The 18,379-nt window shown below is 40.3% G+C and overlaps 1 protein-coding gene across 6 annotated transcripts in view; it reads left to right on the top strand.

Moving 5' to 3' along the window:
* The window catches only part of LOC109032280 (uncharacterized), a 67,232-nt gene extending 49,117 nt beyond the window's left edge, over positions 1–18,115 (top strand). For all 6 annotated transcript variants that reach the window (XM_072299734.1, XM_072299735.1, XM_072299733.1 and 3 more), the window contains 6 exons: positions 842–1,151; positions 2,696–2,911; positions 3,872–4,195; positions 5,130–5,440; positions 6,880–7,129; positions 8,218–18,115. In XM_072299734.1, coding sequence (XP_072155835.1) covers positions 842–1,151; positions 2,696–2,911; positions 3,872–4,195; positions 5,130–5,440; positions 6,880–7,129; positions 8,218–8,499 — 1,693 coding nt within the window. In that variant the 3' untranslated portion in view covers positions 8,500–18,115. The remainder of the gene's footprint in view (positions 1–841; positions 1,152–2,695; positions 2,912–3,871; positions 4,196–5,129; positions 5,441–6,879; positions 7,130–8,217) is intronic.
* The last annotated feature ends 264 nt before the right edge of the window (positions 18,116–18,379 follow it).

Below are 18,379 nucleotides of genomic sequence, written 5' to 3'. Positions count from 1 at the left end.
TTACCAGGGTTTAGAGACTAACAATATCCTCGTGCTCAGTTCTCTCAGCAGTTTCATTTTAAACATAAAATTTACCAAGTTATAGACACCTGCAAATTCTGCATTATTGGGACGTACTTATGCTATAAAAGGAACCAGTGACGTGTGGGAAAGATGGGATGTGCTCGTGAAGCTGCATAAGAAACAATGTGAAAGTGGGCGTAATCCCTCTCGAGAAAATGGAAAAAAAGGGATTTTATTTAAAATTCATAGGAGCTAAGCACCAAAATATGCTAGGTCATAAACCGTAGGCATGTAACAAGAGCGTTGTGGACAGGGCCCATGAGTTGAAGACTCAGCTCCGCGGAATGTCGTCTCTGTCGTCACCGCTGACGTCACTGGCGCTTTATAATTCCCACTCATTCTTACGGCCCTCACCTAACGAGCATACTCCGTCTTCCCCACCCATCTCTGGTTCCATTCAGCATGAATACGTCTATTGGGACATTGATGATTCCTCGGAAAATTCTCCACACTGGGACAAAAAACACATTGGATCTAGAGTCTAGACTCTTGAAAACATTGACAAGAAAAAATACTCTTGATTCAATCGGATTTTTGCTTGAATCAACACGAAATCCGCTTAAATTAAGAGGCTTGGTTCCTGATTTAAGCCAGATTCTGATTGAATCAAGAGTACTTTTTCTTGTCTATGTTTTTAAGAGTCTGGACTCTAGATCCAATGTTTTTTTTTTTTCAGTGCATCCATGTCTGTGTGCGCCACAAATTGTAACGCATATACAGACATTAGTCATAGTCATAGACACAGTATTCCAATAATTCCTCCTTCCCTTGAATTCAGGTGCCCGCAGCGGAACTTGGTCCTAACGCAGATCGACAGGGACGGTCGACTAGGTTTCAACCGGACGGCCCTGCAGCTTCTGGGCTACGATGAGGATGCATCGAGTTTGGACTGTTACTATCAGGAGATCAGCCGGGCTCCCGAGGATGACTTCAACGTCATCTACGGCGAGAAGGTGCCCCTCACAGACACCCACATCCCCACCGAGGACTTCATCTATGTCGAGTGCGATCACAGACTCACCAGGATACCCGTCTACAGGAATTTCCATGCCTACGCCAGGAGACACCCCAGTGTGCGCCGCTTCAAGGTATGCGGTGAAGTGTGAAAACTCTCGCGGAATAATCCTAGAGAAGAATCTAGGTCTTTATACTTCAAAAAGAAATTATACGTATTGATGGTCAAAGTACAAAAACACGTATATCTGTTAAAATTTCTGCTCCTAGTTTATTTTTTTGAGGAGAAGAAAGCCGACTTCGTGGCTTGAAAACACGGAATATTCTGCTAATAGGGTAAAAAACAAGTAAATTGTCAAGAATTACGTTGACTAGTGTTTGTCGGCCTTTGTCTACCTCTGTCGGCCTCCTATGGTGTAGTGGTTGTGGCGCTAGCTCTATGATCGGGAGGTCCCGGGTTCGATTCCCGGCCAGGCGACCCGAGTTTGATGGTCTCAAATGGTGGTTGCCGGGGACTGGTTGTAGGGACGGAGGGGAGACGGGCAAAGCGCAAGGATTAGCCCTTGTGGGCTATTTGAAGTAGGAAAAAAAAAACAAGTTTTTCATAGAAACATAAATCTTTGCACGTAAAATATAACTGATCATTCTATAAGGAAAAAGCTAATAATGCAACTAAAGTCCGCCTTCCTAAGCGCGCAACTCTTTATTTGATAGAGAGTGAATCGCATCTTCGTTTGAAGTATCGCCGTGTATGGTAAGTCACGGAATTTGCAATTGAAGGCGTTTTTAATGCGACGTGAGTTCATAAAACATGCTGAATAAGCCTCAGAGCTCGCAGTTGTTAGTGTAGATCTCGCTGTTTGAGAATAATTTTAGTACGCTATTTAAATCGGTAAATTTCCGAAACTTTAAATATCGGAATCTTTTCCTCGCTTAACTGAAGACATAAAACTATGATTATTGGCGTGACTATCTTGTTTTAAAATTCAAGTCGATAATTTAATCCGTGCAGCTCGTCTTTGCGTTGATAGCTACCGTCACACAATCATGTTAAAAATTCGTGCAGGCATTAATTAGATCCGGAAGCATACAATGCATGCCTACATCGTGAACAATGTAAGCATGTAAGCAATGTAAGCCAGGGAGAAACGTTTGAACTGTGTTGCGGCACACTTTCATGCGTAACTTTTTTCTACATGCCGCGTCGTTCGCTCTAAAAATACGCAGCCACTTGCATTCTGAAAATAGAGGCTAGATGCTTTATGTATTCCATTAGCCAGCGGTTCCCAAACGTTTCACCGAAGTTGAGGTCATATGGATCTCTGAAGTTTTCGGATGACGTATCTGAAAACTTGAGGTCGAGCTGCCGAAGTTCGGGTCAGACATCGAGGCACTTCGGTATGTACCGGAGTACTTCAGATGTGTGACACGAACTCTTCGGTATATATCGAAGTACTTCAGATGTCTGATCCGAACTTCGGCAGTTGGACCTCAAGTTTTAAGATACGTGATCCGAAAACTTCAGAGATCCGTATGACCTCAACTTTGGGTCCCACGCACGAAGTTTTTCTCTCCGTGTGAAACTTTCGAATGTTCATACGGCGTTTTTCCTTAGCACGGCAGCGTAGGGAACTCCATTCAAGGATTCAATTGTTTCACCAAATAACGTTATTTTCAGGATGACTTGGAGTTGGGCGTGTCGGTGATCGGAATAGATTCCATGTCTCGGCTCAACTTCATGCGGCAGCTCTCCGAGTCGTACCGGCTCTTGACGGAGAGGATGAACGCCACCGTCATGTTGGGCTTCAACAAAGTCGGGGAGAACACCTGGCCGAACGTCATGGCAATGCTCACCGGCAGAGAGTCCCCGCCGTACCCGCACAATTCCTACCAGGTGAGCACTCACACCAAATCACCATCAGTAAAATCGCACTCTTCCCTCCACAGCGGACCGATTATTGAAATTGATAGACAAAGCTATACACAAAGATGACTTAAGAGATATGGAGGGAACCTATTGGTGGAAGCTGGTGGTTGCAATGGACAAAGGCAGTAGGTAATAGACTAACTAATGGCAACCCACAAGAAACCCGACAGTCCGTCCGTCATTTTCTCCCTTAGTCTAAAAGAACCACACAGCATTTCAACCAATAGGATATCTCCATGCCCCCTATGTCTTCTTTGTCTATAGTTTTGTTTATCAATTTCAATAATCAGCTCGCAGATTTGGGGAGGTGCAATGCCGGAATACAAGTATTCCAGCTCCCTCACTGTGCGTGTTGCATGCGCAGAATTTGAAGGCACTTTGAATGTCCGGGTCCGTACATATACTCTTCACAGGCAAACGAATTTATTCGACATGTTATTGTTTCCCAGCGTGCCCTTTCATTCATTCCTACGTCTATTAAATTGAATAAATTAAAAAACTTTAGAGGAAAATTCGCTCCCTAGTTCCCTCTTAGGTAAAATCTTTCCCTGGGTTGACTGCTTATCCCCCTCTCCTCAATGAGAGTTATACTTTCCTAGGTACATCATCACATATATGAGCCTACTAGTTCCAAAGTGCACAATGTCTCTAAAAGTGATTTGTCTCTAAAACGCAAAAAACCGTTTTGAGTGCTGTTTACGTCTTGTTGCGACCTACCTTTTTAAAGCTGCTAGTTAAAAAGGATTTTGGCTGCTTTGGTACACAATTAAATTATTTTCCACTTCTCCTCCAATGACTGATGAAGAATCCACTCCTAACTCAATTTCGACCGGAATGGACATTGCACACTTTGGAACTATAGTAGCCTCATTATGTTCATTTATGTTCTTCAATTTTTCAATGAGTCCACGTACGCATTATGTGCAGGGCTGGCCGTTCATCTGGAACGAGTTTCGGGAAGCTGGCGCAGCGACGATCTACGCCGAGGACCTACCGGAGTTCAACATGTTCGACTACTTGGCCAGCGGGATCAAAGAGCAGCCGACTTTGCACTACATGCGGACCTTCTGGCTCGCCGTCGAAGCCTCCTTCTTGTACAAAACTAGCGCAACCTACTGCCTCGGCCCCACGCCCAAACATATCATCTTCTTCGACTACCTCCTGTCTTTCCTGCGAGCCTACAAAGACTCCCCTGTTTTCATGTTCTCCTTGTTCAACGAGCTTAGCCACGATTACGTCAACACTGTCGGGGTATGCCTTACTCTTGCAAGAATTTCTAATCTAATCTGGACTGTGCACACAATCGACTCGCGAGACGGCGGATAAGAGACCCGGGTTGTGCGTAGCACTAAAAAATTGTAGAATCAGCAGCCGCTACCCGACCACCTTCAGCTGTGTCTAGAATGGTTCAGTTGTGCTGGCCAAGGAATCGTGTTTTGGTGATTGATTCTTGTAGATTTCTTGAAAATAATGAGATCTGTCCAAACAACGACTTACCACGTTCAATATTGACCGGGTTATCGCCCTTTGAAAAGTCGGGCTTTCGACGTCATCCACCGCAGTAGTGACACCCTTGGTTTCTTACACCTTGCTTTCTCATCAGTCAGTTTGACGCACATTTGCGCTGGTTACTCAACGTGAAACTTGGATGAAAGTAAGGTGGAAGAGACCAAGGGTGTCACTACCGCGGGACGTCACGAACCGAATTTTTCAAAACGCGATAGGTATCTTGGTTGATATTGAACGTAGAAAGATGCTGTTTGGGCAGATCTTGTAAGCTTTAGCTGATCTAAGAGAATCAAGCATCAAAACACAATTCTGTGACCAGCCCAAATGACCCATTAGTACCCGCTAACTGCACTACATTTTGCAAGTGGGAACCACGATATCTGACGTACTCATAAAAGCGTCTATCTCCATAGGAAAACTGTTAGCGGATATATTGTTTTGAAATTCCCCGGATAGGTAAAGTAGTTCCTAATAAGTTCAGGCGATACTTAATTGTTCAGAGTTTGCAGAAATGCCCCTCTTCTTCTCAGTTATCATTATATTGAGGTAGTTCACACATCTCACCACAAAACTGCAATAATTTAACGATGTTTTCGCAATCTATGACGATTTCCGCGGGCCATTTGTACAGTTTTTTGGGGGTTTTTGTTAAGTATTTTTTCTTTTACCGTTTCAGGCGCTGGACGGCGACCTGACGGCCCTGCTGCGAACTGGTCTGGAAGAAGGTTTGTTCAACCGGTCGGTGGTGATAGTGCTGGGCGACCACGGGAACCGGATCGACCCCATCCGAGTGACGTTCGTCGGGCGGATCGAAGACCGGATGCCCATGGTCTCCGTCGTCGTCCCCGAGTGGTTCCCCCGGGTCTACCCCGAGTGGAAAACCCGCCTCGCCCGCAACCGCAAGCGATTCACTGCCTCCCACGACCTCTTCGCCACCTTCCGCGATGTCCTCGCCACCCTCACTCACGACCCCAATACGCTGAATAGGTGAGTCAGTCGTTAAAAAGAAACAAAAAACTTTGAACTTCAACTTTAGCACGTAGTATAGGCCTTCCGCCATCGACCTGTCTTTCGATGGTTAACACTGGAAAAAAAAACACATTGGATCTAGAGTCCAGACTCTTGAAAACATTGACAAGAAAAAATACTCTTGAGTCAATCGGATTTTTGCTTGAATCAAAACGAAACCCGCTTAAATTAAGAGGCTTGGTTCTTGATTTAAGCTAGATTCTAATTGAATCAAGAGTACTTTTTCTTGTCGATGTTTTTAAGAGTCTGGACTCTAGATCCAATGTGTTTTCTTTCCAGTGTTGCACTTTGTAATATATTAAATAAAGGTGTTTTATAAATATAATAATAAAAAAGCGAGGCGAGACAATCGTTCTCATCGTCGAAATTCTGATATGTTTTGTGCAGAAGGCTCACCTTCAATGAGAGTCTACACTGTTGTGCTAAGTGAAAACGCCCTATGAGCATTCGGATGTTGCCAAATTTCCTGGCGGAAAATATTTATATTTGAGGAAAGTTATGCATATTTTTTCTGACAATTTTCAGACTTTTTAGATCGAATTCCGGACGAAATCCTCCAAGAAATTTGAAACAAATTTTCCACAAATTTTTGAAGAAAATTCGTGCTTTGTCGATGGCAATTTGGTAATGCATACTGCGGATTATACGATGTTCTTACTTTAATCCAAAATTAGCGTATATCGATGGCCAAAGTTCGAAACCACGTATCTCCCTCTGCGATATGGCACACCGCCTGTCATACTTAATTTTTTCCTCGGAAAACCAGTCCACGTAATTTCTTGAGAACCTCCTCACTTTCCTCTCTATCGGCTGAGTATTCCGTGAACCTTTCAAGCTATACTGTTGCCTTTTTGCTAATCGAAAATGAAAAATGGGGGCGGACATTTTAAAACGCTGGAACCCGCAACGGAGATACGTGGTTTCGCACTTCAGCCAACGATATCTAAAATAAGAGTTAGAGAGACAGGAAAAAAAAAGAAAAGAAAAGGGGGAAAAAAACGCAGGGCCAAACGGAATGTGGGGAAAAGGAGGTCCTCCGGCTTCACCTGGCTCCGATTTATATATGTAGAGATCTGTATACTGTCGTGCTAAGGAAGAGTGCCGTATGAACATTCGAGAGTTGCCAAATTTCCCATTATAAAAAATGTTTTTTTTTTAACACCTTTCATGCATATTTTCCCTTGAAATTTTCAGATATTTTAAATTAAATTGCGTACAAAATTGTCTGAAAATTTTGGGAAATAATATTCCCAAATATCCCAGTAAATTCGGTTTTTATCAGTGGAAACTTAGCAACGTCTGAAGACTCATACGGCGTTCTTCCTTAGCATGGCAGTATAGTACAGTGATTGTTAACTCCTTGTTCGAGTTTCAGTAAATGTCGATGTGCTTCACAGGAATGAGAGAACGCCGGCGGAAAATCAAGAGTTCCTGTCTCTGCGGCACCTCCTGGGGCCGTTGCGGACGGAGGCTCCTCACCTGTTCGACTTCTTCACCCAAGACACCCACGGGATCTCCCTCTTCCAGACGATCCCCGAGGACAGAGACTGCCCGGCGGCCGGTGTCCCTCCAATTTTCTGCACCTGCGAGGAGAACAAGAAAGATGTCGACGTCGACGACGCCCAATGCCACGACGCAGCTCAGAAAGTAAGCTCTTTTGGGTCTCATATACCCTTCAGAAAATATTCCTCTAATGATCATAATGGGTCACTAAACCAGAAACGAATTTTAACTTGCGAAAACATTTATACATATACACAAAGCCGCTTTTATAGCGCTCTTTGCCGCTCTGCGACACCTAGCCGCCAAAGTTCCCTATTCTACCAAAGCTCTTCAGGGAGTTGGCACACCTGCAATCCCTCTAAACCCCCCTGTCGCCACTCTTTCACTGGGCGCCCCCTCCGTCTCCTCTCATACATTCAATTCATGTCATCCGCGAATACAGTTGTCCAAAAGTAAATGACGCATAGACCAAGATGCGCACTTTTAAAACGCTAAAAAGTAACTCAGAACCGAGAGATATGCAGTTTTAAAGCGCACATTTTCCGCATATTTAAAACGGCCCTGTTTTGCGGTGAACCGAATGATGTCATCCGGAGCCAATCGGAAGCGACCTCGGATTTCCTCTACTTCCGCCAAATGCCTATCCACTCCGCGTTTAAGAAAACAATAAAAAAAGTGGAAACTTTATCTTTAGAATCAAAGAATCTAGTCTCATTCATGTTATCTGAAATGAAAATGTCTTTTTTATCCTGAATCTCTCATTTAAAGAAAAAAATGCCCGATTACGTCCATGCCATTTTTCCTCCACCATGAAATGCGTCTTGAGCCTTTCCAACGGCTTAGTGTAGTTTTGCGTCCATCAATCCTCATCAGAGACAAAAGATCCTCCACTAGTACCTTAGCAATGGTGGCTTTTACTTTCGGGACTTCAGCATTCTACTATTGACTTACCTACATGCTTAATGTTCAGGAACGTGTTGGCAGTTTCGTTTTGCAAACAGGCCGAAGTTTGGGATTGCTTGGCTCATAACGTCACTCGAAGCACCATGTAGGTAGGTTAACAGCACAGCTGAAATATGAGTGATGACTGTTGCTCCCTTAAAATTGTCTGTAAGGAATGAATTGCTGCACCCCTGAAAGTAAAAGCTTCCATCTGTCGCCAAGAGGCCAGTGGAGGCTCTCTTGTCTATGATCCTAGCTCATCCTCTCAACGAAACTTTTCTTTTACCCAGGTCGTGGACCATTTCAACTCGGTGGTGCTTCGGAACCTGACGACGCTGTGCGCGCGGCAGACGCTGAAGCAGGTGATCTTCTGCCGGAGGTCGCCGAGTCTGGCGATGGACCTGACGATCGCGACGGAGCCCGGCGGTGGGATCTTCGAGGCGACGACCAGCCGCCAGGGACTTGGCCCGGACATCCCGCGCATCAACACCTACGGCTCGCAAGCCAATTGCCTCCCCAGAGCTACCCTAGCAGCTGCCCCCATCCTCAAGGGGGTCTGCTACTGTGTCTGAACGCCGGCACCTCGGACACCTGTGGGCCGATTTTTGAAATTGATAGACAAAGCTATAGTCAAAGAGGACGTAGGGAGTATAGAGCGATCCTATTGGGTGAAGTGCGTGGTTCCTATAGAATAAAGAAGAAAATGATGGACAAACCATACTGCCGTGCTAAGGAAGAACGCCGTGTGAACCTTCAGACGTTGCCACATTTCGTTCAATTAAAACCTAATTTACTGGGAAAATTGTGAATGTTTTTCTTCAATTTTTTTCAGTCGATTTTGTCCGCAATTTTGCCTAAAATGTCTGTAAATTTCAAGGAAAAAGACGTATGATCTTTCTCAAAAATACATGTTTTATCCGGGGCAATTTGGCAACTCTCGAATGTTCATACGGCGTTCTTCCTTAGCTTGGCAGTGTAATGTCTCTCGTGAGTTGCCTTTAGTTAGTCTATTACCTACCTTCTTCGTCCATTGCAGCGCTTCCAACAATAATATCCCTTCATATCCCTTTTGTCTTATTTGTCTATAGCTTTGTCTATCAATTTCAATAATCGGCCTGCTGGAGAAATGCATGCAGAAAATCATTCGGAAATGGTCAATGGACCAGTAGACGCACTGAAAAAAATAAACTCCGGCCGTGGGAGCCGCACTTGCTGCTATATAGACATACCGTCTGCGTTCCGGGTGAAGCACCCGGACCCGGAGCAGTCGAAGCTACGGCTCCAGTACCTGGGACTTCCGGCCTCTGAACTCGGAACGGACGGTACGTCTATTTAGCCCATGACTTTTTTTTTCAGTGCAAGGTACGACTTTAGGCATTCTGATAGGTATACGTATACGTATATCACGTTAATTTTAGTAATTTTCGATGCCGGCATCGTGTTTTCCGTGAAATTTCCAGTTGATAGCATGCATCCCCAAGTAAAAACGTTCCTTGACTTAGTCACGGAAATGAGCTGATTTCCTTCATTTTTCCAAGGAAATCACTTGATTTCCTTGGAAAAGTCACGGAAACCAGATGATTTCCTTGGACGAGTGAAGGAAATCAAATGATTTCCTTGGACCAGTGAAGGAAATCAAATGATTTCCTTGGACGAGTGAAGGAAATCGGATGATTTCCTTGACTCGTCAGTCATGGAAATTACGCGATTTCCCTGGCTGTCATGGAAATGATGCGATTTCCCTGACACTGTCAAGGAAGTCAAGTGAGTTCCCTGGAGTCAAGGAACGTCAGTCATGGAAATGACGCGATTTCCCTGATACCGTCAAGGAACTCAGGCGAGTTCCCTGGAGTCAAGAAAAGTCAGTCATGGAAACTACTTCAAACTTGAAAAACTTGTTCTCACGAGTAAAAGAGTTTACATAATTTATGATAGCCTAGAATTGGGGGGGGGGGGGCTTGAAAAAAATAAATACAAATAAATTTAAAAAAATAAAAAATGAGAAAACCAGAATAAAAAATAAACACGCATTTTATAGCCCTCATTTATAGTTTTTATTCTGAACTGTAGAGAACGAGACTCAGAAATTTTCTTCAAAACTAATAAGTGTCTTTGACATTTCCCACTCAAGATTTTCGGCATTTTCATAGAAATCTGACAATAAAAAAAGTACTGTATTTACTTTATTTTTTGAAAAAAAAAATATCTGATCTACAATTTAAAAAAAATGATCAATTTTTGCACTACATGAACAATTAAATGAGATGTTAATCTGTTACCTACTTTTCAGTTTTTTTTTTCTTCTTAAATTACCAAATATTTATTGAATTAAGTCTTGCTCGGTGGAACTTGGATTGCGGTGCCAGATTGGCAAAGTCTATTTAACCTAAATATGTGCATACACCAAATGCGATACACCAATTTTGAAATACTCGTGGTTAATGGGCAGAAGGTTTGGTTTTCTTCTTCAAAAAAATATTCGTTTAAACTATTAGAGAGCGGTTCATTATTCATAATAATTTACTGAGTTCTGAGCTGTACAAAGAAATTTTACCGTTAGGAGGATTTCCACGGTAGTGTTAGTTTCTTAACACTACCCTGTATATTATGCTTCTTCAGTGTTAAATCATCAGCTGGACAAACTCCTAGTTATTTCATTTATTTATAACTTCCTTTAAACACAGTTTCTTCTCAAAACGGGGACAGCACAAAAAAATACAGTGGTGTGAGCTAAAATGCTTTTCGTTCTCGCTTCACCTAGCTGACCCTTGGACCCATGCAATATAGAGGAAAGAGACAAAATGCTGATTGCCTCATCTCTTTTCTCCACACTTGAGGATTCCAAGGTAACTCACAATCAGGGAAACAGCCAGTGAGTTACAAAATGTCAACTTGCGCTCGATCGCACCACTGCTACATGCAGATATACACCTTGTTGTCAGCTCCTCCTCTTTTGAGAGGCCATCAAAACCAGACTTCAAGACATAATACACATGTAACAGTAGGTAACACAATCACTCATGCACAGGCACAACCATCCAGAAAATCAGATATTATAGATACCGTTGCAGATCATGATCAAATTGAATGATCAACATTTCTATTATCAAGATTTGCTCACTGTTTGCCGAGACTAATATTAGAGATAACGGTAGAGAATAAGAGGATAACATTGATCAAAAATGGCCAAGTACATGATGGCATTTACAGAAGCACCTATCTTACATGAAGAAATTAATTGCAGGTAATATCATTTCTGAGATAAGCCAGAAAAGTTGTTTCTTTCTTCATAGGTAAACACTGTTGAGATAATATTCTGGTCAGACTATCAGTAGATATTGATCCTTTCCTGACATGACTCTTCAGTAAAGTAAGGTATCTAGTTAGTGAATTAATTGAGACAATTTCATGCATTAATTGCAAGAAAATTAAAGTCTCTGATTAAATCTAATTAGGTACGGAGGTTCAATGAGTATAATGACAGTTGGATCGCAGCCCTCCAGAGAAGAAAAAAGAGAGATGATTGACAAGGAAAATTACTCACTGGCAGTGGGATGTTTCAATTGCCGATCACAGACATTTCCTTCCAAACTCATACGAAGAACGGTAATAATAAAATTCTGTGGGAATTTGCTGGCTGTTCACACTGATAATAGGAAGGAATAGGAAACGAAGTGTAACACTTCGACTGGTTACGCCTTAAAGCCTCGGTATATATCTCGGGAAAGCCCTACGTGCTGTTGAGGTGATACACGAAATCATTTCTTTTTTATTTTCATATTTCCTTCGTGAAAACTGTAGTGAGTGGTGAAGTGGTGAAAAATTGTGATTGTGATTTGAATGATTTGATTTGTTTACAAATTGTTATCACGAGTTCTCAGTTCAGTTCAGTTCAGTTCGTGTTCCGGGAACGAAATTCCCTTTTGGTCCGATGATCCGCGTCCGCGTTCCGCGTACAACGTTGAGGAATTTTCAGGATGCAACTTGAAGGAGCCGTGAGCCGTTAGCCGTTAGACGATGTTGGTCCATTTTTCCAGTCTCTCTTCAAATAGAGCCTCAAAAATAAACGTAAGTACTTAAATTTTGTTAGTATATCATTCAGGAAATGTAGATCGACGGACCTTACCCAAAATTAATGATCTAAATCAACTGAGATCTTCCGCCCTCCAGCGACGAAATTTCTGCTCTCACTTCCTCACATGATTTGACATACCTGTCACAGTGTCATTATTATGAGAAGAAAAGTCGTTCTGGAAAACATGGAGAGGGCAGGTATCGTTTAGGACTCACTGGAAACCATGAAATACTTTTGTCTCACAAGTTTGAGTCTCCATTACTCTCATGAGACAACCCTGCAGTGATAGCGAAGAGAGCGATAAGTGCAGGCTGGGATGTACCTCAAGACAAATAAAATCATCATGTGCTAATCATGGCTCATGCAGAAATGCGCTTATGGCTGTCTTCGTCATCATGGCAGAAAGGTGCGCAAATTTAGACCTTCGTCCTGATTTGACCAATGTCCCACTCAATAAGTTGGGCCAAGCTCATCTCCCTATTAAAACATCTCATCACTTCTTTATTATGGTCATACCTCCATTTTCACACGAGCCCTGCAAGTACGCACCAAGTTATATGAACATTATGGCTCACTACAATACAAAGTTGCATCCATTTGTCCTAGGAGTGATGATATGTCCCGTTCTCTATTATTTTTATTACCCACACTATCTGGCACGTTTTCATTAGGTTGATCCAACACATAACCTCTTCTAATTCTCTCAGTGAATGTAAAATGATACCTCTTGAATATTCAATACATCACTCGCATGACTTAGCACTGTCAGCGTAAAGGACCGTGAGCCCTGCCTCCGGCTCTTTGTCCCTTGATTATTTACTATACCACCAAAGCAACGTAGATTGCCGTAAAACTTAAGCTTGATCAATCATCACATCGGAATAGCATTTCATTAAACTGCGCGTAAGGACCAAGATATGAAAGTACCCAAGCGTTCAGAGCGAGCCAGTTTATCGTCTCTCAGGCTCCGTTTTACTTGTACTGAATGCTAGGGCATTATTACACAAATGAACTAGAGTGCTGTAAATAGTATGTTTGTTTTTTCCAAGAGCACAATAAATGAGAAAAATCATGTTACATTGCACTAACCTAAATTTTGGGAACTTATAAGGTCAATTTTCAAAGAGATATGTGTTAATGATGTAACAATTTCAATTATTGTTGTGTTTGATTGGAGGGGAAGAAAAGAAGATAATTTAAGTCCGATTTCAGATGCCTACTTTTTCTCAGTTTAAATATTTGCTGAAACTGGTTGATAATAAATTGTCGGCAACTCAGTTTTGGTAAGTGTTCCTCTTACCTGTACTTCACTTAGGTACCTGTTTTCTACATTAGACAGGGCAAAAAATTAAAATCCTCAGTTTCAAGAGAGCTGTGAAAAAAATCTAATTTTTAAGAAAAATTCTCTGGTATCAACAATTGAGAAGTTACACCGATTTGTAGTTCTTGAAAGAACTGCAATTTTATGATTATTTTAAAATTTCGTTCTACTTAAATGAAACAGCTTGAGATCTAGGTAATTTTTTTTTTTCAACGGATAAAATTTGCATGTCAAGTATGAATAAAATCTAAGAGCTAAACAATCACAAGTCACCTCATTGAACTGTCACCATGCCTTGTATAATGCTGTTTATTCGTCTGTTTTTCAGGTTTTTGAAGGGCTTCCTGCACTCCAGCTTGCTCCCTCTTTCTGGATTTCTTACATTCTGGATTAAGAAAGCGGCTACTATTCTATGACATGGCTGTCAGTTTCTCATCTGAGCAGTCATCCGATAGGAAATTAGCAGCGACTAAAAATCATCTGGTTTTGAGAAATTCACCATGAATCGCCTCAAAACAACATCATCAAAAGAAGTTGCAGTGTATTCAGAGAAAATAAACATAGTACCTACCTACAGTTTCCCTAAAAATTTTATGTGTGACCGAAAATGTGTTAAAAAATTTGAAGTGGTGTGAAGTTCAATTAGTTACCTTTAACATGCATTGCTCTAATCTTAATGAGAAAATAAATGAAAGTGAGTGCGCTGTGGTGAAGTGTGCGTAAATAGCATCATTGGTGTCTTATACAGGTTTTATTTTTGATGAAGGATCAGTTGAATTTGGTGAGTCATGCCCATTATATCTTCCTTTTGCATGCAATTTTGTCACGGGAAACCGTCAATAAATGAAGTAAAATGCAAAAATGCCCTTGAAATTGAATCAATCCTGCATTATTTTCCTTCGGTTTGTTGGTTTGGTAAACCATGTAAGGTAAAGTCACCAGTTATAGACACCCCAAAAAATAGGACCAGTGACAGCCATCTTCTCATATACATTAAAAACATAAAAATTTGAAGACAACTAGGAGCTTTTTAATATTTTTAGTAGATTATTGACATTCTGAAGAGCATTTTGATGTACAAAGCAGGGATTTGTTGTGAATTTAAAATTGCAAAAGAATACTTTTAAATTGGCCGTTCTAAAATGATGTAAAACGACTAATTTCTTAGCAGTTCAGTTAAGAAACTCGGTTTAGAAATGAAGTAAAAATGGATATACATTATTACTTTTGAGGTAACTTTGATACTACTATTTGTTGAGGGAGGTTTATAGAGTGGTTTTTGTGGTTATTTGTTGTTTGGATGTCAGAATATTTTAATTAATGGGGGTGTCTGTAACTGGTGCCAAAAATGAGGTAGCGACCAGAGACAGACACGTGCGTAGCTTCAAGGATTTGATAATAAATAATTTCCTATAAATCATTTAGTTATGCCATAATGTTTGTCAATAATTCATTAATCCTTTGTAATTGGTTTATTTTTATATCAGTCCATTTTAAATGCAGCAAAAACCTTGGTCAAAAACGGTGTCTCTCACTCATGCCGAAAATGTGTAATTCCTAGTTACAGACACTGAAGTTTATAACCTCAAAAGCAGTTCAGATTTTTGAGATAAAAATGGCAAAAAAGTACGGTTGAATGGAGTATATCATTCTTGAATCATACCTTCAATGTGTACAAAGTTTCTTTCCCCATAATTTTTCACAAAAATCAGTATTGTATTTAAGGTAATTACATTTTAAGGGAGTGTCTGTTACTGGAGCAGAGACGATGTCTATAGCTGGGACCCAGGGTGTCCATAACTGAGGCAGTCCCTCATTTTGGAATTTATTACTTTTTCGACCTTTTCAACCTAAATGTTTATGAAAATTGAAAGGATAAGATAAAATTTATGTGAAAAAGGGTTTACACTTTCATGTAAGACTAAAAATGTTGAATTCGCAGCTTTGGATTACATATTACAGCCAGTCAAAGATAGAAACTCTCTTAAAGGTGTCTATAACTGGTGACTTCACCTTAAGCTAGTTTCTTGCTACAGCACAGAAACTAGCTTTAAGGAAATCACGGCCACGGAAATCACGGTCACGGAAATCACGGTCACGGAAATCACGGTCACGGAAATCACGGTCACGGAAATCACGGCCACGGAAATCAAAGTCACGGAAAATTTTCTGTCCGAAAATTCCATGACTCTGATTTCCTTGGGAAAAAGTCAAGGAACATTTTTACTTGGGTCAGAATGCTTAAATTCATACTTTCTCTATTGGCCCACTTTGACATTTGAAATGCTGCTTCAGCATATTTTTTTTTTTAGGTGTGGCATTTGTCGTTAAAATGCCTGGTTATGGCTCAAAAGTTTTCTATTGTACACCATAAATAGCCACCTAATCTTAACTGGTCACCAATATTCCGCTTTTTCTCCATGCTGCAGAACTCCTTCCATATCGACTGTGATAATTAGTTTTTACAAAAAATGTTGGCATCCCTCTGATTTAGTCAGTTCCGTGTTCATACAAACGGGCTTTCACTATATTCACCTCCACGAATAGAGTAGTTCAAACGATCAGTTTCTTTGTCCATTTTAAAAAGGGATACAGCGAGCGCCTTCGGAAAATCAAAATACACAGGTAACATCACCTATGGCTTCAGTGTATTTTCTTGTTACTTCCATCATGGTTAAATTATTTACACACTTAAGGTACCTTCAACAAGTTTGACCTAGATGATGGAATCATCGTATGCACTGATGTCCTTAATAATCATTAATCTTATATACTATTGATACAAATCGCATATTTCCTGTTTTGAAGGGTGATCGTCAACACTGGACGTTGTAATTATGTAGTTTTCTAATCTATGAGGTTTCATCTCTGGAGAGCTCGAATCTGTGATAAATGCTTATGATTGATTAATCTAAAATATTTGTTCGATACCAACTTCCAGGGTAAAAAAATCTGATGAAGTATTACATTGATGAAGAGTGACTCCTTGAAAGAGTGGACCTTAATTAGTCTTAACATGAAATTAAACTTTTATTTTGATGAAATTTAATTTAATTACATTTTTTCAAATTAAATTAAATGCGTATTAAATGTATGACATTTTTAATTATGCTGCTGTCACGCAACGATACCTAATTGTCACAGTGTTCAACTGTTTTCTCTATGACATTTTGAAGACAATTCTTGGTGCAATTTTATCACTGGGAAACAAGGAATCGTTGAAAGTTAGTTTGATTGCATGAATATCTGATGTTTTTCAATCCAGTAGATGAACCAAGACGTCTTGTCTTCATTACCGTAGGTTACCGCCGACCATTCCTGGTTCTTACTATCGTAAGCCCTTCCTTAGTATGGTAACAGAAAGTCTCGTTTTTCTTTGTTTTGTTCATGTTAGCTTTTAAGCTATCTCATCGGTTTCGTATTTTTTGAAAAGCTTATTCGGAAATCCTACTTGGAAAACTCCAGCTATCATATATCAAAAAAATGTCAAGCAAAAGATGAAAATCTGAAGTACCACACGTGAGATGTCAGTTTCTCTGTTTCCGTCTTTTTACAAACTTTTAAATGTTATCTTGACGGATACCCGGGCAAAGATCACTCTGTCCGGGAGAAACTATGCAGGCGCCTAACGGTGTTAAGATAAAACGACACAACCGTTATACGAATCCATGGAAATCGTTATCGGTGGATAGGTGTCTCCGAAATGTGAGCACCTACTACATGAATTTAGTTTCGTGATGATAGTGAGGGTGATCCACAGTTAAAGTCTTTAAAGGTCCGTTCCACCTTACGTGTAATATCTAGTGATCCATGCAATACCTCTTTTGATACCCACCGTTGTATTTAGGTTTCTTTACTAGTCTTGTTACTGTAATTTGAATGAATTAAAATTGGGTCATTTCACCTGAAATTATAGTGAACATTTTAGTGTAATACACACCCAGTCAAACAGTTGGGATCACACTGTAAAAGTCCACGCGCAACTCTAAAAATGGGAAAAATTCTAGCCGGAGAAAACGACCCCTTACTACCTCGAGACTCTGCGAAAAAATGTGAGTAGTAAATTCATATCTTTTCCTTGCTCATTGTATTCAACTAAAAATCAAGCGGATGAACATGTATGGTTTAAATCGGTTTTTTTTTCGTCGTTTGACCCAAAGCTTAAAAATAATGTGAATAAATCAATGGTATATTGACCAAATTATAGGAATTATTATTGGAGAAATAGTTGCTTTCTTGATTGGCGAGACTATTACAGTAACAATTTATAGTTACCATCCATGTAACTTCAAATGTTACGCGTACCTCTAAAAAATGTAGGGATTTCAGTGTCTGCAACCAGCGATCCTTTTAAGAAAGTCTAGTCATTAACAGGGAATTGATGCACAAGCATAATATTACTTTCAAATAAAATACCGGAGTATTGAAAATAGAAGTATGAAAACGTTTGAAAAATAATCGAGGAAGAAATTTATTTCGTTTGAAAAACAGGCGAAGTCAAGTTTTAATGCCTCACTCATTCTTGCCTACTGTCGGGGAAAGGAAAATGTTACTTTGATCGCTGCTGGAGTTAAGACAGTATTTGTAAAATTACATTTTGTATTTCAAGTATTTTTCTTTTTTTCTTACGAAGTATTTTCCCGCTCCTCTGCACTTTAACATGTGCGTCAGCACAGAGCAAGACTGAAAAATAATACCCAAGAATTAGAAGCTAGGATAGGCATTGATTAAAATTTGTTGTAGATATCTATATTTTTTCATGTTGTTAAATAAAATTATTTTGCTAAATAAATACAGAATCTTTCCTTTATTCATTGCACATAATGTTCCTATTGTATCACATTGTACCTCAAAATTCTTTATCCTGGTCATTCACACCGAAAAGCAATTATTTACCTTGGTGGTTAAACGGTATAAAAGTTCATTTTCTTCGACTTTATAGTGCAACGACCAATGAAGGAGATGTAAAAAATTGCAAAGGAAAGCGGACGAGGTTTACTGAATTTATGACATCTGATTCATCATTAATTGCATTGATCGTTTTGTGAAATGTAAT

This window comes from Bemisia tabaci, chromosome 4 (genome assembly GCF_918797505.1).
Source record: "Bemisia tabaci chromosome 4, PGI_BMITA_v3".
Taxonomy (NCBI): Eukaryota; Metazoa; Arthropoda; class Insecta; order Hemiptera; family Aleyrodidae; genus Bemisia; species Bemisia tabaci.
Note: the sequence above shows the minus strand (reverse complement) of the source record. Positions and strands in the feature narration are given on the sequence as shown.